Source organism: Cephus cinctus, unplaced genomic scaffold (genome assembly GCF_000341935.2).
Source record: "Cephus cinctus unplaced genomic scaffold, Ccin1 Ccin1_scaffold0153, whole genome shotgun sequence".
NCBI classification, from domain to species: Eukaryota; Metazoa; Arthropoda; class Insecta; order Hymenoptera; family Cephidae; genus Cephus; species Cephus cinctus.
The window spans coordinates 350,431-374,480 of record NW_014332881.1 but is presented as its reverse complement, the minus strand read 5'-3'; the positions used below and the strand labels follow the sequence as shown (position 1 = coordinate 374,480).

At 44.2% G+C, this 24,050-nt stretch overlaps 1 protein-coding gene and 1 long non-coding RNA gene across 6 annotated transcripts in view; one reads left to right on the top strand and one right to left on the bottom strand.

Moving 5' to 3' along the window:
* The window catches only part of LOC107263348 (puratrophin-1), a 131,815-nt gene that overhangs the window by 49,787 nt on the left and 57,978 nt on the right, over positions 1-24,050 (top strand). For all 5 annotated transcript variants that reach the window (XM_015730421.2, XM_025080711.1, XM_025080712.1 and 2 more), the window contains 2 exons: positions 18,747-18,926; positions 19,021-19,909. In XM_015730421.2, coding sequence (XP_015585907.1) covers positions 18,747-18,926; positions 19,021-19,909 — 1,069 coding nt within the window. The remainder of the gene's footprint in view (positions 1-18,746; positions 18,927-19,020; positions 19,910-24,050) is intronic.
* Positions 12,933-13,645, bottom strand: LOC112493761. The gene is made up of 2 exons (XR_003058473.1): positions 13,360-13,645; positions 12,933-13,198 (listed from the first exon to the last, which is right to left on the bottom strand). It is a non-coding gene; the product is annotated as an uncharacterized LOC112493761 (long non-coding RNA).

Here is a 24,050-nt window from a genome sequence, read left to right as displayed (position 1 = left end):
ACGTGGTGAAGGAGGAGGAGGAGGATTTCGGGGGTGGGGGGGGGGGGGGGTAGACTTCAATTGGGGTGGAAAGGGTATATGGTAAATTTGCATGCTTTGGAATTTCTTAAAAAAATTTTCATTCTGCTCACGTTCCTGTAATCCCTTGGCACGATCAGCTTTGTGCAAGGCCCCAAAATCATTTTGGATCCGTTGCGATCGATCACGGATAATTAACCGAAGGGACCGTGAATAAGGTCGCGATTTACAAAAGGATCCTTTCCGACCACCCTAGTGCCCAAAAGGACGTCCTTGGTGGACATTTCAGATTAGAAGAATCTGTTACGGTCGGGTCTTCCAATTCTGGTTCTGTTATACCGTTGTATCCTTTTATGGGACTGAGATCGAGATTAGATACGTCGTTTATGTCCGATTGGGACTCTTTGTGCTTTTGGTATAGTTACATTGTGGGTACAGTAAAAGATTCGGTGCTACTGTTACCGCCTTTAGGATCGTATAGTCGATGAGATAAGGGATATTGATTTTGAAAATTTTTTTTTTTCATGCATACAGTCTTTTTTAGCTATGTCGAATTTTGCGGTGGGAAATTTTGGAAATTTTTTTTTTGACACCTGTCATTTCATTTTTGACTTCGAGATCGACGCGACCCTCTTGTACTGTTTAATATTAGGATTATGCGCAGTGCATTCGGGTGCACTGTCCCCAAGGTCTGAAGGTGCATCCTGGCTAAATTTAACATTAGCTAACTTTTCTCGACGCAAGACCGCGCTATTCCGTAAGACCATTTGCCGCGGTTTCGACTTCTCACGAAATTCTATAATTGGCCTGCGGACCGAATATCGGGGGACTTCGCACGGACATTGACTTTGGGTGCCGTAATGGCTGCTGATTTTACTCGAGTCCAATTTTATTCATAGGGTTGATACCCCGGATAACTTGGAGTAGTAAAGGTCCGTTCGTTCGTACCTTTTTTTTGTAATTTTTAATTTCCATCAACCTCGCGAATCACACGACGATAACAGTTGATAACACTCGAGAGAGACTTAATTCATTATGGCACTGAAGCATCCACTCTCGTTCCACCCTTAAAGACAATGGCTATTTGTAACCCGTGTGACTGTCGTTAAGGTTCAATTGAACAATTGCTCGAAGACCGATCGACTCTGTTAAACACCTTCAATCTCATTCGCTTATCTTCCCACGCGTGAAACCGTCTTCTCGCGCTGGCCGCTCTCGAGGCTGTGCACAGATGCACGAGGCAGAATAGCTAATGAATTTTCCCAGCATCCCTAATACATCTGTGATTAGCATCTCTGTGAATGATTATTAAAATAAGTTATTGGACGCTCCTATAGGAAATTATGGCTATGAACCGAGCATAAAGGTCGCAAAAATATATTACGATGAGTTATCCCATCTGTATTCTAGAGGAAGAGGAATGGTTGCTGTATATACACATATACACGTTCATAAGAATGGACCAAGATGGGATGCTGCATTATGGCCGGTTCCCAGCAAATCAGTTCGTCCATGAATATGTAGCTGCTGCACTTGAATCGAGATAACTAAATTCATAGGATTCATAAGACATATATGTCCAATGAGAAATTCTTTAATTGAGAACCAGAGTGTCTGGAGAAAAAATGAAAATTTTACCGTCACTCGAAATTGAGACGATAATTTTCGAGTGCCAACGAGAGAGACAAAAAATTAATTTTACCAAAAACTTATATGGAATTTTCAAAGAGAGATCGCATCTCCGTCACGCGTAGCAGTGTAAGTCTGGTTGTACGCGTGGATGATTTAACGGGTAGAAACAAATGAATAATTCATAAACTGTTCTCTGGACTTTCTGATTTTGATTTATCGACGGCCGTCGGGACGGCGGGGTCACGTGGGACGTTGTATCACAAGACGGTCGCGTGCCGTCGCGATTCCGTGCAGTGTCCTGCGTCAATATTTTTAAATAAAAAAATATAAAAATTTTCTCCTGTTTTCATAAGAAAAATTATTCAAGACCAAGATGCACCGACCGGGGATACCTCCTGTGTACCATATGCCTACGACAATGAGTATAATCAGCGATAAAAATTGACGGTCAGATGAAAGCGAACCTGACGCCATGACACATGACAATTGATATTCATACTTGAATTTCAGTTCCATAATTATCTAGCATTGATCCTATCGCATCGATTACCCTAAGTGCAATGCGATATTGACTAGCGATTTTTAATGCGATATACGTAACTATATATCCGCCTAGTCTATGGCGTAGTCCGTATAGTCACGCGCCGTGGAATCGGAAAGCGACAGTGCTGCCACGGGACGGCGATTGAATTCCCTAAGCTAGGCATACACACAAAGGGATCAGGTTATGAATGAAGGAAGTGGGGATTTAAAATAATAATTTTTTTCCCTCCCACCCTTAAATCATTTAAACGTAAGAAACGGTGAATTTCGAAAAATAGCTCGGGGGATACCTTCGCAAAGTAAGCAGCCGATGTCTATAGATACCTAGTGCTGAAATCAACTCCACAAACGATACCGTAATAACAGGTTCGGCCATAGACTACAAGATTGAAAATACTCGTTGATCGTCGACTGTATACATTAGCACCAACAAACTGGGTACAGTGTTATCGATGAATACCCCATGTAACTGGATCAGAACGTATCGTCGTCAGTCTTCGTATATTTTCGCGCTTCCTGCATTACCGACCGAGTTGCCATAAATCTTATATATGTACTTCAACCCGGTCTGGTGACCTTTTAGGGTCCGGGAAGTTAGCCCCCCATATTTCGAAAATTCCGATTTTGTTGTTTGTTCTGAGATGTTCTACGTTTGTTTTATATTGTTCCAGAAAAACAAGTTGCTCAATTGAAATTTGTAGCGGTGATGCGCAAAAAACAGTTTCTTACCGGAACCCCCCATTTACGGAAAATCAAAGTTTTTTTTCTTGCTCCAGCTTGTTCTAGATTGTTCCAGGTTGTTCTTGGCTTTTCTGGGTTGTTCTAGGTTGATGAGGCAGGACAGACAAGTAAAACCAGGGAAACACTGGAAAAGCTGAGAAGGACGAACGCTCTCAGAATAGCATGTGAATATAGGACCATTTCGAATGATTTGCAGGTTATTCCTGGTTGTTCCAGCTTGTTCTACGTTTTCCTAGGTTTTTCTAGGTTGTTTTAGGTTTTCCTAGGTTTTCCTAGGTTCTGGGTCTATCGATGATTGTTCTAGATTTGTATAGCAATCGGATAATAGCAACTAACTTAGAACAATGTAGAACAAGATTGGAAATCGGAACTATACAATGTAGAACGATTTTATATATAGAAAACGGTTTTTTTGATCCCATTCGAGTATTCTTCACTTAGCAGTACTAATATTTTGGAACAATGTTTAGAACAACTAGAACAACTTGGAACAACTAAAAAACGTTTGATTTTCCATAAATGGGGGGTTCCGGTAAAAAACTGTGTTTCCCGCCTCACCGCTACAAATTTCAATTGAGAAACTAGTTTTTCTGGAACATTATAGAACAAACTTAGAACAACTCAGAACAAACAACGGAACCAGAATTTTCGAGTTATGGGGGGCTAACTTCCCAGACCCGACCTTTTACCATCGGAGGTCGTTCTCGCCAAGTTCCTGACCTTATACCACCTTACCTTACCGCGTTTCGGGCTCTTGTAATCACTCGTTAATGCTAATTGTCCTGGTATTTAATCAGTTGTTCCTCGAGTGAACGCTGTTGGAGGAATAAGTCTCGTGAGGTATACACCAAGAAGACGCTCCACCTCGTGATACCTCGTAGATGCTTTCCGCATTAGGGAAGGAGACAATTCCGCATGGTTTCTCAACGGCAGTTACACACTATATACACAGTACTTATATACCCATATAACCAGCTACCCGAGTGGACATTTATTCAGGCTCAGATCCGCCCCTGATAAAGTGTGCCTTAAAACGGCATCCGGCCCAGATAAGTCCGATTCAGGAGGCCCTTATCCGGGGTTTAACGCTACTGCGAAGCAGGCCCTGATCAGGCTTCTGATCCGGGCCGGACTGCATGCCGGATTACAGCCGGAATACGATGTATCAGGGTCGGGAGAGAACCCGAATGATAGTTTCTATATAAAAATGTTCATAATAAATAAAAAATACCATGAAATATCTCGGAATGTTTTTGAATATTATTTATTCAGTAATAAATAAGAAAATGGTATACATATATACTACTTTTACTGTATTTTTTTATTGAATGTATACATACTTGATATCGGCTCAGTGACCCACTTTTGCTTTCGGGTATCCCTGTCCCTCTGGTGGCCGGTGGTTGTATTACATGTATATAGTTTCATATTAGGGCGATTTCAGTATTGCCTGATTTCACACCTAATACCGGCAGCTCTGAATAACGCCTGACTAAGGCCTGATCGGGTGGAGCGTATTAATATAACGTCAGGACTTAACGAGGCTGACGTAAAGTAAGCCAGATCAGGCAAACGTACCGACATTAGTTTAGGTCCGGATAAAGCTGAGAGCAGGCGAGCCGGAACAGGCCGGCCTTCCCAAAACCTGACCCGGGCCTGACGGAAACTCAGGCAGCCTGAATAAATTTCCTCTCGGGTAGTTGTCTATCTATATCTATAGTGCATGTACACCGTGTCCTGGTCCCAAGTAAGATACCGTTCGCACGGGGTAAAATAATCGCGGGCCTCACGGGCCCCAAGGAGAGTTCATTAACATGACATTGACGTAGGTGGCGTCGCCGGGTCTCGACATGACGGAGCCTCAGGAACGAATGACAAACCACCCGTGTCAGTGCTCCGCATAGTTAGAGATACATACAGGCGCGCATGCGCCTCGTTTGTACGCGCCTGAAAGACGCGGGCTTTTTAAAATTTCTATAACGGCCATATCGCTTCGCATCCACGTATTTGCTCTGTGCGTCGCTCTAGGGCCTTACGAATACTTTTTCTTGTCTTTGTTATCTTTCGTAAAAACGATCCTGTAGCGATATCAGGCTCCGCAGTGGTGCTTCCCTGTATAAAATATCCTTCCTGCTTCGCGAGGATCGACGATACGACGATGCCTTTGGTGTGGGTACTGCCTTAGTCCCGTTTATGTCCCGAAGGGGCCTTAGACCGTGACCGGTCGACACGAGGCCGTCACACGATCGCACGGTCCCAGATCACAGAGGCTTGGGGCCCTCTCGATGCTCAAACGTATACCCTGTATATCGTCTACGGTAACGCAGCGCATATTCTATATGAGCCTTATGGGACTGTAGGACCCGATAAAAATATACTATGACTCTACTGTTCTAGTTTCCCTGACCGATCTCGATATATCTGCATTGGGCATTGTCAGCCGTGGGAAACGATATACTTACGATCCATCGATTGTATATACGTATATGGATCCAGGATCGTGGAAACTTTGAAACTTATCGAAATTTTTTAAACTAATTAAATAAAAAGTAACGATGACTTCTCGATAATCTTATTTTCTTATTATCCTGAGAAATAATGCCGGAACAAAATTCGCATACCTCTTTTACCTACGGGGTCAAAGGGGCTCGAAAACCTTTCTTTTCGTTCATTGTCGGAATATTACTTTTACCCACGTAACGATATCGGGTCTTGTCGTCCTTTCGCGACTGGCCCATTGTCGCCTCTCAAAGGAGAACTGTCGCTTTCGATCTGGAGAGCATGGAGGAGAAAAGAGAAATTCTGTATTACCGACTGAGACGTATCTTGGTATAGACGAAAATGAGGATCGGAATGCTCGTAGAAATTTGGCCGCGTTTACAGTTTCTTCCCCTTTGTCCATGTGCTCTTGAATAAGGCCTGGAATAGGATATTTCTCTGGGCCTACAAGTACTTGCTATGGGACTGAATAGTCTTTTGGGTCTCATCGGAGATCTTGTAACGTGCTTAACGGATACCGATCGTTTCTCACATGGTGTATATATATATATATATACTGGTGTCGTAGTAACGATATAGCCGTGTAGCACTTCTTGTAGTTGCTGCCACATAGAAACGGCCACGCGACCATCTCAATTATCCAGGAAGGAACACGGGGTTCGCGTAAAAGGTGGCCGATTCGCGTTAGTCGGAGTTAATATACCGATGCGATCGTGCCTTAATGGAGCAATAAAGAGCCTCGAGATGGGCTGAAGGTGAATCCTGGAGAAAGTGGAGGGGTATGTATCCATGTAGCTGCAGTCTGGTTAAGCGATGGAATTAAGTCGAAGTCTCGTGAAGTCTTGAGATATCGATATATCGAGTGATGTGCTTACGTGGGGATATGTATGGTGACCTTGAAAAAAAATTGTCATTTGGTCACTTTTGGGACTTATCGGGTTAAGTGTGCGAGAGGAAGTGACGTCCGAATTATTATGATAAGTAGTTTGATTATCCGTGACGTCACTTCGTTCTGCCAATGGGAACGCGACGGCGGTCGCTTTATTGATGGGGATCAATTTGTAATGACTGGTATCAACGTCAGGGTGCCTCTCGACAAAAAGGCGAACGCTCAATAGTCGCTTCGCGACAAAAAGATGCGCCTGTCATGGTTCATTAATCCAGCGGCTTCTATCCTAGTGGTGGACGTTGTACGATACATATTTCATGATTGCTGGCTGCGCGCCGACAGGAAGTCGACACTGGGGCTGATTCTCATGGCAGTCGTAGATGCCTGTGGAGAGGATTGACAAATACAAGGAATTTCTTGTTGGGAGTCGTTGAGAAAGTGTCGTTGAGCCGGTTGAGAATGTCCACTTGGGTTTTATGTCTCTGTGTAATTTTTTGGAAATTTGAATTTTTTTTTTTCCCCCCGAAAAATTATCAAAGTACCTTTCGAACGGTGTACGGTCACTTTGCCGATTTTTAAGAAGATAGAAGAATTTGATTTAAAAAAATTTTGTTTAATTGCAACCAACCTGCATTCCCACGTCAATAAAGGTGGAATCGCCAAAATGAAAAATCGAAGTAAAATATATTGCAAAATTAAAATCTACTTAGGAGCCAATCAGGTGTCCTAATTAAGACTGTGTCGTGTATTTCGGAAGGTCTTCAATTCTAGAATAAATTCCGAGTGTGGAGACGCCTTAATTTTCACGTGGGAAGGTACTTTTCTCTCTTGTGGGCCAAAGCTAGGTAAGACTTGGTTTTTGGATAAGAGGATGAACTCCAAGTCTGGCCGCTGCATATTTTTGGAGCACTCGATCAGCTCCTAAATCCTGTTTGGGTTTCTTAGTTTCTTTTTATTGTTTGTTGCGGCGGTTCCAGCTTCTTTTCTTTAATCTAGCCTACCGCCACAAGTTTCGACCAAAAGAGGTGGAGCTCTAAGATGTTCTTCGGGGCACTCGAATGGCACCTGAATTCGAAATGGATTTCATTTAGATTTTCCACCGTGACGGTCCCAGCCTTTACCGACGTTGCATTCGCTGCACGTCGAAGGCCACGCGACTCGACTGCACTCGTCCTGCCGCTGCCAACACGTTGATGCATTGCTGCTCCTGAGTGCCGGGTTTTCTTTTTCCTTTTCATCCAGCGACGAACGCAGTCTCCCTCTGTCTTCGTACTCTCCCTGCTATGTCTACATGCACCCAGAAGAAGTTCCTGGAAGACACGCATCTTCAGGATGCCGATCCCAGCAATCACGTGGAACGGCATTTTAATGTGCAATTCCGAGTAAAGGATCACTCGGTAGCCATTGTCGAGTCCTGCGTACGGGAAAGCAATTTTCGCTTTCGATGTCCTTGACAAAGTTCGAGCGTTAAGAGCGCGCCTAGAATATTCAGTATGAAAGCATAAAGTAACCTCCAAATTTTCATTATGTCTTTTACCTGATTCACAGTTCTTCGCGGGGGACAAAATTCTTCCGTGATCCCGTAAAGGATCGTCGTTCTTAAGTTATCCTGTCGAATACCCTGTTTTTCTCTTTCACCTTAGCCTCGAGTCTTTCCTCTCGTTACCATCGTCCAGCTACTGGCTGTATATATATATATATAGAACGAAAGGCAAGAAAAAGTAGCAGCACGTACAGGCACGTCGTACTTACGGGGACCCCACGAGACGAGCGATGATTATCCTGCTAACTACGTATACTTTTGTATTTATTAACTTCATACCCCCCGAGTCCCGTAGCAGGCTCTTATTAATAGAAGATAAACAAGAAAGCCAACGGCAGACGGCATTAAATCCAAAGCGTATTCCCGGCCGCCGGTATTTCATTCAAATACGCCGCGCGCGCATGTCAAACATAACCCAAGCGTTTACCGTAGACCATATCTCAGCCGATAAAGTCTCATCGCGTATACCGGGCGTCAGGAACGGGCGGTGGAGTGCAGCAGGTATATATTACGTACACGCGTATCCCGGTGAACCTGTAGCCTATGCCTCCTGCACGCTTTAATCGTCCACGGCGTATGACTTCACCCGTGAACCTTAACGCTTTTTAGCCGAGTAATCCGATTAGGCGCAGGTGCTGCCATCTGAAACGAGACGAGTCAGCGCGCATGCGCGACGTAGACCGATAAAAGAAACCAGTACCTAACAATGGATTCCTTTCATTCCTAACCGCCGGATCTTCCTTTTATCCTTCGCTCCTCTGTTATGTGTCACTCGGGTGGTGATTTTCACCTTCTTCTTTTTTTTTTTCAATACGCCAACTTTGGAAAGTGAAACATCCTCGCGATTTCTATGCACACAACGAATGGTTCGCGTCTCTGACGTATAATTTTACGGCGTGGCTAGCGTCAAATATTTCATCGCTCGGTCGTTCGTTACGGTTCGTTGCGATTAACAAAAGTACACGTCTCGCGCGAGTTATTGACTAGTATAATTTCACTCGTTTCAAATTATATTCGGATCTCAAGTCGCAGCTTTAACTTTTCCATTTCAGACCGATACGCGGTAAACATATTGGACCTTTAAGCTTTCTTGAATTTTGCGTGGGCATTTTATGCCTCTTAGTGTAGTGCGATTCTGAAGCACCGATGGAATTGTGGGATCTCGACGAGTTATATATATATATATCTCGGGACGAATGAATCGCATACCATTCGCATGGAATTGCTCGATCACAGGATATACCTAGTTACCTCCATAGGACCTACTATGCACATTATTCTTCTCCTTGGTATATAAGAACGGGATGCTGCTGCTACTTACATACATGCTTGTTCATAAGGACCAGACAACCAACCGGGTAACCATGAAACCAGGCACACCCACTTCAGACTCTGGGTGGCAGGTTGTTGGTAATAACCCCATAGGTAGACCACCGAGAAAGCGCAATCTACCTTTAATAGCGACCACCGCCTATGAGATATCGCGATACCAGTCGCGTGCACGTACGTACGTAGGCATACGCATATGTATTTATATACGGGTATTGTTCCTTTTTCAACAAAAAATTATTTTATTTTATAAACAAATTTAAAAAAAAAAAAATTTTTTTTCCCGCAAAAATACTCATACGAGTCGTCCGTTGAATTTTTTCTTTTCATTGTGAACGCTCCTTTAAGTTTCGCGCGCGTAGGGCGGATCGGCGGTGAACTTTCGAGTATCATTGCCAATGCTTATCCCGGTTTTATCGCGGCTTTCAAGTAGGACGAGTCCAAGCGAACTTATCTCACCTTGTATACGTAAGACTGGTAGCAAGCAGGAAGTCCCGCATTGTGGATAAGCCTTTATTCTTTAAACGATAAGGATAACAAGGCAGGTCAGGTATATCACGGCGCAATCAGTCGGAGTTAATAAATCACGTTTTACCAGGCCGAGCTATAATCTTGCGCAAATATCAATAACGTTACACCGATTCCTCTTGGGGATTGATAACGATTAGGTATCGGTAGATGAAAACTGGGTCAGGGAATCGTGATCGTTAAGTCGGAGTTGTCGATAAAATATTTTGAATTAAAATAATGAGTGTACGCAGGACGTTCGTAATTTTGGATTATGATAAGAAGAATAAAAATAAAAATTTATTTCGAAATTTTTATTAATTACGCAATCCCGCTTCTTTTTTTTTCATCAGAAAATATATACCTGCCGTGTAAATCCAATAAAGATCAATCGCGTGACCCGTGTAGAAAATGAAAATAGATTCACCAATTCAATAATCCCATTAACATTTCACGAAGAGAACGAATCGATCGGTCGCACAAATTGTTCTTTATTTACTTTGTTTTTTTCCCACTGCTTTATTCTCAGGCAGTTAACGATGTCGCAACTCGACTTCGTCGGAATTGGGATTTTATTTCCGATTGATCGAACCTTGTTATTAAGACTGTAGAAAAAAGTGGCAGGTATCGTTAGATCATTGATTATCGATACCTCACGTTTTCAGTCTATATATAGATATATATATGTATACCACGTATCTACTCCGCTATATATATACTATACTATACACACTATACCTATATATCTACTACTATATATATATATATATAGGGAAGCACCGTTCCCGTAGGATAAAAGAATGAAAATTGGCTGATGGTCAGTACAGTTACTTTCCTATTGAAGACACTGACTCGCGGTTCAAAGTTCGCAACCGGAGGACAAACTCGGTTGTGGAAGGGACCAAGAGCAGAGTGGCTACAGGTCCGTTCACAACGGTCGAGACAGACGACGGTAAGAAAAATGCGTTAACAAGTATCCGTTGTGAATTTAAGAAAAAAAAAAATTTCAAAAAAAATTTTTTTTTGAAAACTTATTAGACCTAATTAACATAGGTAGATCAGTGCACCTGTGATTAAGGAGAGAGATATGAATCGCTGCTCCGATGCAAAATATTTCTATGGCTATTTTACTTGTTGCTATTAGATCTACTGATAACGTATTTACAATTATAATCTGGTCGGTATATCTGTATCTGGTTGGCTTCTAAGCAATGATAAATCTTTGAGAAACTCAGAGGGAACTTCTTACAGGCGCAGTTTGTTGCCTCGGGAGAATTTCTAGCTGCGCTCAAAGTAATTGTCGCGTTGATGTCCATTAATTTCACCGGAAACTACGTCGTTCAACTTTGACCTCTTCCTTGGTACATATTATATATATATATATATATATGCTTAAACTGGCAGCGCCAGGCAATGGTCTTCCCCGGTACTAAATCCAGCTGGCAGACCTAGCAGACTTCTATTACCATAGTCTAACTAGGAAAACAAGCTTGGATACACAGAAGGAACATAGAAACATTAGAAGATAGATACGTACGTATTTCAGAAGCCGTAAAAGGTGGTGAAATAACAAAATACACTCGTAATTTCGTTTTGAGTAATTAAAAAAATTTTTTACCCATCAACTTATCTCACCCTGTAAAACCCTTTAATCGTACGTACCTGACCTGCAGTACTCGATGAGCTCGTTGAAATTGAGTTTACACTGTTAGCCAAAACAGCAATTTTGTTGCCGTTGTTATATCCGATTTAAACGATGGTAATAAAACATGCAGATCGGCTTCTTCGTATATATATTTTTTATTATTTCTCAAGTCCATTATAAATTTTTGCTCTTATCTGCTCGCTCGAACCAGAAGAGTCGTGTACAGCTAAAGGCCACAATGCGGTTCTTGTCGTGCGGCTTTTTGATGGTCCATTCGCGGCCTCATCTCATTTCTAATAATACTAGCTCGAAGCAGTATGAAAATCTTCGATCGAGACTTCCGAATGAATGGGGCCCCGACTTTGGCGATGTTTCGCACAACGCGATCGAGTGCGTTAAACAATTACGGGATTGTGAGTTGGGGGCAAGGAGGGAGCAGTGGGGTCATTGACCTTGAGCGATCCCAGCGTACCTGGGTACCGGCCAGGCTGATTCATCCTACGCGAAAGACTCGCCAGTCACTGGCGGTTCGGTATCCAAGAAAACCCCTACGGGCGACTCGGACCGGGTCTAATTAGATTCTAACAAGTTTGAAATTTCGCGCTCGTTGCGCCATCTTGAAACTTTTCGAACGCGCGTAATTTTCCCACTGTGACTGACGGACGGGGTCGCGGACGTATATATATCAGTCTGGAGTGTACGACCGATCTGTTATTCTTGTTGCTATCTGTCGAATAAATGTCTATCCGTACCTGTGGACGGGTCTTTATGGAATCGGAGTCGCTTCACGGGGTCAGATCTCGCGACCTCTTTTCACACGACATAAAGAGACCTCGCCAACGACGAAACCCGATACTCTACGAACTCCAGGACGAACGTAAGAGTCCTACGTATAGTTGCACGTACTGTGTCAGTGGGTAGGTTATTCAACCTGGGCGCCAAAGTCCCTAGGCAATTCGTTGGTGGTCCGTGTCAGTCGTTAGACTGTGTATCTATTAATATCGTATTATTTGTCAAGACCACGCCTGTCGATAGCCTTTTATTTGTACAGACACCTTCGATACCGAGCTGCCATAGAGACTGATGGGTTGGGAACGTTGAAGTGGCGGAGAAAAAAAATTCCCTAGACTTTTCCACGGGGCATTCAATTAGGCGCGTAATGCGCATGCGCGGTCTTGTATGAATATGCATGCCCCGTAGAAATGCATCTGCGGGACAGGTATACAGAAGATCATGGTCAATGCGTTTGCCGAAGTCGGTTGGGTCTTAACGCGCTGGGCATACGGATAATAAATCGTACGGGACGTTATAAGGTGGGGAAGGTAAAAGGTCGGAAGGTGGAAGGTATGTCACTGAGACCCGGGCACAGACTCAGATAACACATCTACATTCCTCCAGGTGGCTGCGGGACGGACCATCGTGGAGTTTTCTTACTTCCTGTCGCGATCGGCGCCGTTATCTTGGATTTTTATTTTTTTTATATTTTTTTTTATTTAAAATTTATCCGTGACCTCTTCTCACCTTTTCTCATTGCTTAATTAGACGCGGTTCGCTCACTGTACCCGTGGTACGAAGATCTTGACCTGGGCTCTTGCATTTTTTTTTTTTTTGATGACGTAACGTGGGACCTTTTTTTCTATACGGTAGTCCGACTCCATTTGGGAGGTCCAGCGGGATTATGCAAATGATCGGATCGTATTTCTTGACTCCTAGTTTCATCTTGATAATTCATCTGTATAGTCGATCTCTTTGAAATTGAGATATGTACGGTTGGCATATCTTCGGGATCTGTGTTTCGTCATGTTTTAAATTTGTGAAATCCTCTGGACCAATTTGGGCAATTTTTTTTTATCTTAAACAAACAAGGTTATTTGCATTTAATATTTATACGAGAATTAGATGCATATATATTTTTGTCAGATAGATCTGTCTACACTGCAAACTCTTGTGGTCCAGCATCTTCTCAAGGACCACCCCTCCCCCCTAATCCTCCAGTCCTGAGATCGTCCTTACCACCCACGTAGTCGTTCCAACGGACCAATCCTTTTCATCCTAAACGAGCGATTCAGTGCTGGATGCTGGAGTTAAATCCTGGCAGTCATCTCAGTACCATATATACATTCGTTCTGTCCAAGGATACTGGGCAGCTTGTGTGGTCCATGAAAATTGTCTTCGACCGTCGTAAAGATCTAACGGTTCTTAAATCTTGGCTGGATTTATTTTAAAAAATTTTGTATAATTATGAAAAAATCTAATTTACATACTCGACTAAAGTTCAGCGTAATATATTTATTTTCTTTGTATCACGTGGTAAAAATCTAAAAAAGAAAAAAAAAATCTTATATGGTCCATTTGTCAAAATTGAAGTCTTATGCCACGACCCAAATATATCTATGGTTTTCATATTCACGTGCAAACGGCCGTAAATCTGCATCAATCAAAGATGAAAAAAGGATTCTAAATATCCTGGCAATAAGTGGAAGCAATCGAGCGAATAATGGCTAATCCCACGGCACAGTATTGCCGGTTAGCGAGATGATTTATAGCCAGTCCGTGGTTCCGATCGTTACAGTAGCCCCAGCATCACCTCCCGTACTTTCCCCACGTAACACGTACACGGCGAAGGATCTTGAAGATTCTGGACCATGGACTGCCATTTCTAATCCATATTAGAACTTTGGTCCTCTTCTAATGCTGTAATCTCACTCGGTTTATATATATATATATATATATATATTCCAAGTCAGTACCAACCGAGACTTCTATTTCTCCTTTCAAAAGTTCCGCTCGCCTTTTCTTGTCGCTCCCGCGTAATTATCCGCTAAGTATATCGTTCCCCTCTCTGCCCTTCTAATATAACGTGCTCAAGGCGCGTCCACAAATCGCGAACCGTATGCTTCGATTTCGCGACTCTAACAGACCCGTCGCTCGTTCCCACGAGACGGCGTACGCGACACGGCCGACTTTTCAAAGGGTGCCGACCTCTCACGTCGCCCATCCTTCGCTTACATGTATACGCGCCGCAACGGACGAGGACTCGTCGCACTTTCAGTGTCGTTAGAAACCGCCTTTGATTGCGTCTAATAACATCCAATCGCTTATAGGACGACAAGTACAGGCATCGGTATGGCATAGAGCGACAGAAGCGATCTCAGTCGCTTGTTAGAAACGATTTTACAGAAATTAGAACACAACAATTATTTTTTCAGTCAAAATGTTTTGCGCACAAAAAATTTTCTCACACGCAGTGGCACAATTTTTGCACGATAAAAATTTTTTAATTGGGCAAATAAGACGTTGAAAAATTTTTTTTCTCGATGTTTAAAAAAAAAAGATTTTGCAACGAGATCATTATACTTTGCTCTTTATCCGCAGAATTTTCCTGGCAGCGCGTCGGGCCGGTGCATCAGACCGAATCGAGTCATCTTGATTATGTAAAACAATTATAGCGGCTCCACGTATAAGGAGTGCAATTATTAAGCCAGTTAAGCGTGCGGACCGGGCACAAAGATTTCTTACGAAAGTCGGAGAGCCGCGAGTCGTTCTTGGGTGTCCCTGGTAAATTGCGTCAGCCGTTTGCGGGTATCCCTTCTTGGGATTCTGGTCTACCACGAAAACAGTGTTAAAACAGAAAAATCGAAAATCGTTATATCCTTGGGGAACGATAGCGTTAATCATCCTGGTTCAGTGATTCTCAAAGCGCTCCCGTAACGAAACTTTTAACATACCGTAAGACAACGTAGCTTTCAGGGAGCTTTAACACAGGATCGGAATGCAGGCGCGCCGTTTCTTCGTAGGTTGGAAAAGGTGGCTTCGATATACGATCTGTCCAGGAAGTCCTTAGACCCATGCAAATTTATCGCCTTGGCCGACACATAAATAAAATCTCAAATAGAAAATAACACCTGTGTCGGCGACTAATAATACGCTTGAAATGGTACTCGGTTCGACTGGCGAGTAGAAAAAAGAATGACGGTTTACGTCGTTAACCGTTGTTGTTGTTCTTGCCGTTTGTTGCTCTCCTATATACATATATATTTATACACACGCGTGACGCAACTAACTCACTCAACGAAGATCGTACCATCGCTCATAAAGCGTAGATCGATTATCATTCAAGTAATTTAATAATAAATCAACTGCTGGTCTATCGCCGCTATACCAGCGCCGTCGGCCATGTTGCGGAGAAACTCGGAACTGCCTATCGAAGCGCATGGAAACTTTCGACCGCCGCGCTCCGCCGAGCTGATTTCGAATTTCCCGCGACGGTGGCGCCTCTGTACGTAGAATATCCAAGTACGTGGATTCTTTTTCAACGACCGCACGTTCGAAAACTCACCGGCAATCTCCATTAAGCCTTCGGGGTGACGAATAAAAAATGGGCTTCTCTTATCTATGCATATATACCCTGGGTGTCGAGCAAGTGTAACGAGTAACGATCGCACCCAAGTAAAACGGACAATCAGACCCGGAACTTGGTGCACGCGAGCCCCGAGAGTACTTGCATAATAATCTCGAAGCCGAGTGTGGTCATGCTTGGGCGCCGAGAGCTCATGCCGGCACGCAATGGACCAACAAGTATTATAATGACAGACCAAGGTGTAGGTGTAGGTGTACAAAGCTAGTGCGTAGTACTTTGGCGCTTTGCTACGTGCACCGATATGCACTTACGCTTCCCGTGCACCTGGATAAGCCCAGGGGCGAAGATGCATCCTTGCATCCTTTGCGTCCCTGCTGGATCCTCGGACGATCATTCGGTAATTCGATTTCGCTCGAGAGAAGCGACCACGTATACACGAGACGAGTGAAACACGTACGTCGCCTTGGGACAATGAAAATACAAACCTTAAGCCTCGTTCATATCCACGACTGAATGCATCTCGTTCGCCATTCCTTTTTTCCCTCATACAGCACCAGTAGTGCATGCCGGGATATAACCTTTGATTGGATCGATTATTAATTTTTTATACGTAATAATCGCAGCTGCGTGATCGTGGCTTTATGGTTATCGGCGGTGTGAACTGGGCTTGTTGAATTGCGCCAAGTTTTCCAATCAGCGGCAGGATGCGTCTACGGTAGGGAGGCTGCGGTCTAGCTTAGTCTACCCAGGGGTCTCTCTTTGTGTCTTAACAAAGAGGTCGATAACGAAATGATTGGCGGATCGGTAATTGAAGGACGCAGTTGTTTTTCTTTTTTCTTTTTTTATTTAACATATTTCTCATATATATTTTAAAGAGTCGAGAGAGGGAAGGGTCACGGCGGGAATTTTTAAAATTCGTTTAATAATTTCTTCACCCACCGACACCTAACCTAACCTACGAACGTTTGTAAATTCTCGTGACGGCTGCTTCGTCAATTTCACACGTAAACCATAACTCTTTACCATGTAATCGCTTATTAAACTCGACGTAATTACATCGCGTTTAATATAATTAACTCCAGGGCGCGCCACTGTCGTAATAAATGCACGATCGTTATTTTTCATGAAATGTCACATCGGATAATGTCAGCGTACGAGCCTTCTCTGCACAGCCTGGTGAATTAATATCGTCATTAAGGTGTCGGATATTAATTTTAATTAAAAATACCTTCTTTTTTCTTTTTTTTTTAATTAACCCTCTCTCCTCGTTCGATCTTTTGAATTAATTAACGTATCTCTAATACACGTCAACAGTGCTTTATTATTATTATTATAATCAACAATAAAAATAATCAATGACAATTCCAGATTTCCCATCTAAATTATTATCTACCAAATAGCCTGCACACACGTGGCATCCCCCCTCTCCCATAATGCATAAATGCCACTACAGTGCATTGCTGCACTCTAGCCTTAAGGAAAACTTAATAAATCCAAGTCCCGTTCAAATCGCAACCGATCGCTAATGATTAACACGTCAGACATCGGGATCGCGTGTCACAACAGATTGTAGGTTTTACCCTGCCGCTGGATTCTGCTTTTTCAACCTCAATACCTGCCTTCAAGAAGTTCCTTGATCCGGCGAGAGAAGTATGGAGAAAATTTTTAAAAAATTTTACCCTCTCAAATTCACAACGTACCAGAAGTTCACACGTGACCCTGCGGGTTAACACTTTCCCTGCTGAAGATTCATCCGATTGTGAGTCCCGCGTTGTCCGTCTGACGCCCACGCACTTCCCGGTGTATTTTAACGCCGTCGAATCTCTTTGTCTTACACGTGCGGCTTACCGTGGCGTTACTGACACTTTCTATCGTCATTAACCGGAGGTAATGACGGAATAATACACTGTTTAACCGCACAGGCATATGCTGCCTGTATTTATCCGTAGGATACTGAAATTTCCTTATGGGACTCTTACACGCTTGAAAATACTTTGACCCGTAGTTCGTGCGTTTTATAGAAAAAAAACACAAAGTTGACCTATGACCCCGGCTCTACGGTACGATTATTACTAACGATAATTTCGGGTGGAGTCTGTCGTTTTCAATGGACGATCGATCGGCTTTTACGAATGTGAAAGATGCCCGCGTCATGCCGATTAATTTGATCGCGTATGACTCGTCGCTCATGAAAGTCCTGCGTATGCCGCAATTTCTTTTTTTTTTCTTTTTCCCCCGAAAGATCGATCTCAAATCGGCTTCAATAACTCATTCATTTTATTTTTAACGATCGGCATCGCGTTATGAACTTTCATCAGATTATTGTCCCGATGTCCGATCGGTACTGATATTACATGTATTTGCGGTAGACGAGGGGAGCCGTATGTGTCATATGTGCATATGAGTTTCTAGGAACCATTATTGATGATGTATATGTGTATATATATGCGATTCTTAACAAGATATACCGGAGAATCGTTTCCGCGAGTATATAATATATTCGCTTGATTTTTATATTAAATGTATACGTACAGTGTGAATAATATACAGAAGTAAAAGGGGGGCCTCATCCTGGAATTTCCGCGAGGAGTAAATCACAGTGAAAGTCGAATAAGCGGGGCCCTAGATTTATCTATAAAAGTGTTTAGAACTAATGAGACACACGTTGACGGACAGTGGGGCCCCGTGTTTTATCGGGGCATCATATACCAAGTGCCTATCGGGGCCTTTTTCTCTGGGTAGACTCCGATCGGACCAGGATGCCGACAATGCCGCATTCAGGAAGGCTCGTCGGGCGCCGATGAAATTTCGCGATACTCCGCGTCTCCTTCGGGGCCTTATTTCCTTCTTTGATCTTCTCTCTCCCTCGGTACATGATCCCTGGGCAACATGCACTCAGTTTGAATCTGGGCCACAGTTCCCTGTCCCCTTTTAAATCGCTCTTGTAAAGATCACAACGTGCTTACGGGACGAGATAAATATTTTGTTAATAAATGGTTAATTATTTATAATTGATCGATGTCTTTTTTTTTGTTTTCAGGGAAACGAGAGTGTAGTTCCCGAGGGATGGCCTTTGACCCTTGCGCGTAGTGGAGTTATATTACAATTGGGCGAACTGGAGGCATCGGCCCTTCGGATCGGGGAATGTTACCTGTGCGTCCGACAGGCAGCTGCAACTGCGACCGAGGTTAACGGCGAAAGTGCAAGGAGCAGCGTGGAGGTTAGTTTGAATAATCAGATTTTAGAGGTATAAGAATTTTTGTTACTTTAGGTAAATAAAAGTTACTAAAATCGTGATTTAAAATTAATTCCAGATAGCCCTGGTTTGGAGAGCGTCGATGCGGGCCCCGGGAATTCTCGGTTGGGACCGGGAGGACGAGTATATGGACTGGCGGGATACTCAAAAGGCCCCGCCAGCCCCGTCCTCATCCTCGTCAGCGAAGTCCCGACCTCGACGAAGATCCCGAGAGGAGCTACAGGCCAGACCGCGTGGAAGCAGCAGCGACACCGACAGCCGATCTGCCGAAAGATTCGAGGCAGCCGAGAGGATCGAATGTTCCGGCGAGGATCGGGAAGACCTCGGCTTTGGCGTACCGGTCGCCAAGTCGAAGTCGAGCTCGAGCGTCGACTCCTGGAAGGAGGAGCCGACGGAGTGGAGACGTCGCCCGAAGAATTCTAGTCTTTCGCGGGAGGCTGCGGGCGACTGGGATAGCGGCAGGAAGATCAAGAGGACCGGAAACGTGTCCTCGATGACGATGGAAAAGTGGAAGGAGACGACGAGGTGCGACCTGAAGAGTCGCGCCTTGAACCTGACCGACCTCAAGACCCCGTTCGACCTGGAGAAGGCAGCCACGTCGGACGTGCCCCAGTCCTCGGACATTAACCATCACCTTGGCGAACGTCTGCACCCTGACCAGGTCACCGACGACGACTTACCGGCTCTCATAGAGACCCTGTTGGTCAGCATCGAGAGGATGATCGAGCGCGTATCGATCGACGACATCGCCTTCCCCTGTCCAGCCTGCAGAAACATGGACACGGATGATCCTCTTCTGGGATGCAGCTGCAGCGATTCCTGTGACTGCACGGAGAGCAGCTGCCAGTGCGAGTCCAGGAGAAAGGAGCCAGGAGGTCGGAGCTTCGAGGTCGCCGGGATCAAGCACATCGACAGCGACGACGAAGAGGAGGTCAGGATGGGTTTTGGTGAGTTCGTTGAAACCTTCGGCCCAGGATTACACGACACACTGCATCCTACCCGTGGAACTCTTCGTAGATGAATACAATTTTTCAGCCGATGCACTCTGTTGCAATTTACCAAGTGGGATGGTCTCCTGACATTTACCGCCATAGATGCAATCTGGATTAATGTAACAGAGGATTCTAATAGCCGCCTCTCTCGGTATAGTATAAGCAAACACGATAACGGTTCAAATCAATGAGCGGCATCGTTATCATTCGCGCCGTAGCCGAGTCAATACAAATAACAGCCGTTAACGGTAAGACTACAGCGGATGGCGTAGGTACGCGTAGACTTCGATATCGATATCCGATTGGACGTGGCACGCGTCGCAGTTATTAATCGTAAATTACCGCAGCGTATCATTACGCAATAACTTTCTCAGGCGGAGGCGTAATTGTAATAAACGGGTATGCAAATCGCGTGGATATTTGCATGTCACTCGATCGCACGGCGCGGCCGGTGCTTCGCCCGTCATTCAGATGAATACTCGCCTTGAGCGCGTTGCCAGTGGCCTCTCTTTTATCCTCGGGCACGGTACACAAAAAAGAGAGAGAGAAAGGACTCGAGAGAGACAAAAGGGAGAATAAAAAATAAAAATTCTACGTGACCATACATCGCACCTATGCATATACGCATCTCGTAAGTGACGTCCTCCTACACTCTATTTGCCATAACTCCGCGAATGGCTCGGACGGTCAAAGTCAAGGAACGTATGCAATTACCTGCATATATATATATATATATATATATATATATATTGAGCACGGTCAACCTGTATTAACATAACTAACTGGTACTGGCAATTGACCGCGACTTTACACGGGTTGTCGAGTTTCATTAGCACGTGGCTCTCTTGTGTACTTCATTGACGGGTACCTTCCTCTTGGTAGGTACTCTGCCACTCAGGTACCTACTCACTCCATACAGAATTCATTCACATGTGTCCAGTTAGCAGCTGATTGCATTGTACACACGCGTAGTCAGAATGAAGTTGAGATTGAAGTATATTATTTTCCATTTTTTTCTCTCTCTCTTTCTCTTCTCTATACTTTCTCCTCGCTCTTGCACGTTTATTCCAATGCACTCTTCTGCACTGGCGGTACGTGAAGGCAAACATAAAGCTACCCACGTGAAACGCAATAAAGCGGTTCCGCCAAATAAATAATATCTTCAGGATCCAGTATCGCTGGGTACCCCTTTACTTGGCGGGGAGTCGGGGGGTGCAGGTCAATGAATAACCAGTAGATGGTTTGAGTCTTAGACTGTACCAGTACGTAGACGGGAGTCGAGAGCAATCGGACATACCCGAATGCCCACGCCCTTGGCTTCGTGTGTACCAAAGCCACACCCTTTGGGATTCGTTGCTACTGCTGATCTTGCTCGCAGGCGCCATTGAGACCACCTTCCCTTTTCTCTTTTGGTTCTAGCTGTGTGTCGGTATCTTGATATCGTCAGGGGTCAACACTCCGTTTTTTTCTCTCTGTTTCTCTGACGTCATAGAGATTGCGTAACAAAAAGGGACCGTCCACATTTTTGTATGGACTATATATATTTTATATATTTGCATCAGGTACCTATGGGCATGCGTATATGTAGAAACTAGTGAATTAGTATATTTGTTAGCTGTGACCCATGACCTCTGTTCATGCTGGAGTTTGAATTAACGATCGGAATCATTTGTCAGGCAATCGAGTGAGAGTTGCTCCCGAAAATTACACGGCTCGTTAACCGACATTTTATCTAGTATCAATCGTACCGTGTCGACTTCGTTTAAACGCTTCGATCTGGGACATTAGTACTTCCGGTCGGTACGGGTATACCAGACATTTCCGGTAAATGGTTTACGCGTAGGATTTTTACCGACAGTGACATTTACCTGGAATTCGATAATGGTCTTTTGAGTAGATTGATAAAATTGTAATTTTTGTCGATTTTTCGATATGCATTTCATGCGACTCCATTTCCGGTTGTTTAATTAATTAAATATTAATCTTTCGGTAATTACACTGTCTACGTAAATCCTGTGCAGTAGCTAATTGAAATTCCAGGCAGAAGTGATTTGGCAACTGTCTAGACAGAATTCTAGAAGCTTCTGTTGTGCACCGTAACGAAGTTCGTTTCTCCGATTGGAGATGGCGCGACGATCGGTCGGATTCTTTGACAGCTGTAAGTCGACTCTCTGCGTAGATTCGTGACACCGCAATGGAGACAGTCCAAGCCGTTTAACCAAAAGACCCCACAGGTCTGACCAAAGTTCGAACCGAAGCCGAAAATCGTTTCCAGTTTCCATTAACGCGTTTTAATCGCTTCCGGCGTAAAAGCTACGTCGCGCGACGCTTTTCCGTTTCGTAGAAACGCCGCCCGCCATGTTTGCAATTGCATACGGCAGGAGTTCACGTTGATTTCTTTATTAAGACAGAGGAAATTGAGGTACTTAAAAATAATACTGGGGATATATTTACATGTCAATACCTACTGTAACTTAACCCTACTTTTTTTTTTTTTCGTTGTAACAACTACCGCGCCATTTCCGCTCTTCTGTTCTCACAAGTTCCCGGAAGCTACTGCGTCGTACTGCCGCGCGCATGCGCACGTGAATATACTGTATCAGCTATATCCTCAGGTGCGCTGACAGACTGACGACGTCCGACGACCACCCAGAAGTCATTGCGAGGACTCGCGTCACGGCAGAAGCATCAACCATTACACGTACTGTGCATAGTTTCCACGAACAGAGTATATGTTTATATATATATATACCTTGGGTCGCCTTACACAAAGAACCTCGAGGACTGCGTATCGCATCTGCAAATGACCTGTAACGAAGCTGCGTTTAGAAATCATTGGACGGGAAGGATAGTAAATGCTGCTATTTTTCCTCCCTTGTCCATTCATTCCTAAATCCACTTTTATTCGTAAGTTACCCGCACGTACATAGTCTGTTGCGTGCTACCATCCCCATTGTGTTCGAGAATTTCGGAAAAGTTCAGTTCCTCACGAAAACTGCGTCAGCTGACGGAGTCGCGTGTTCGGCAATCATTACCTTTTACGAACGTAAAGAATCCGCTGGTATAAATAGCGCATTAAGGCGAGTTCATAATTGACGGATTCGTTCAGCAGCCCCGGGATGATAGGCTATATAGTCGTTACGCGTGGAGGGATCATTGAAAGATTTTCTTTCGACGAAAAGATGCCTAAATAAACAATAAAAAAGAATGTATACTCCATAAGTCGATCATAGCTGACGTCTTATTTTTGTCACGAGTTTATCTCGTCCCACGTGAAATTGATTTTCGCGAAAGGTCACAATACGTCTAAGGACAAAATGGCCTTTAATTTTTTTTTCATATATATTGTGACGTGATTTTTCGAATCACAGTCCCAAGGCAGTTCCGGTTACCGATACAGATAACGTTCTCGATTTCTGGTTCCCTTCGGGTCGCCACCCTGCTCAGAAGCTACGCTCTCGGGTTGATTCGTACAGTTATGTCAAGGCTCTCGTAAGATTTCGTTATTGTTTAGTTGAGGTCGAGGTGCTCGAATCTGCCGTGGGGAGATAGTCTCGACGTACCGAGTTGCCCGGCAGAGGAGAGTACCCGACGGAGACGTCTCCACGGACCGACAGGAGCCCGGGTGAGATACCGGCACCCCGCTGGAGATGGGCAAAGGGCTGTAGAGCGGGCGGAGGGAGTTTTGATACGGTTAAGGGCAGGAGAGGAACCTCCTGCCCGAGTTAAGGATGTGGTGCCCAGCTGTCGCCCGATGCCCTGGGGAAGCGGCCGTGGAGGATCTCCACAGATTACGTACCGATTCGCTAAAGAACGCTCTCGACTTGGTTTAAAGGGACGACTCGAAGGAGATAGAAGAGTTATCGGGTATAAGGCTCTCGACCAATCAGAATGATTAGTTCTCGGATTTGGCTATTGTCAAAGCAGTCTGTCTCGGGGCACCGACCGAGGTGTCACGGGCTGGCTCGTGCTCCCGTGCTATCTGTTGATAGTTTTTCTTGCCGTGTTTCGCTACGGTATAGCAAGTTCTCGCTTAGTACAGTTCTCGCGTTGTTCTCGCGATATCCAGGAATTCTCTGAATTCCTGTGAGTGTCA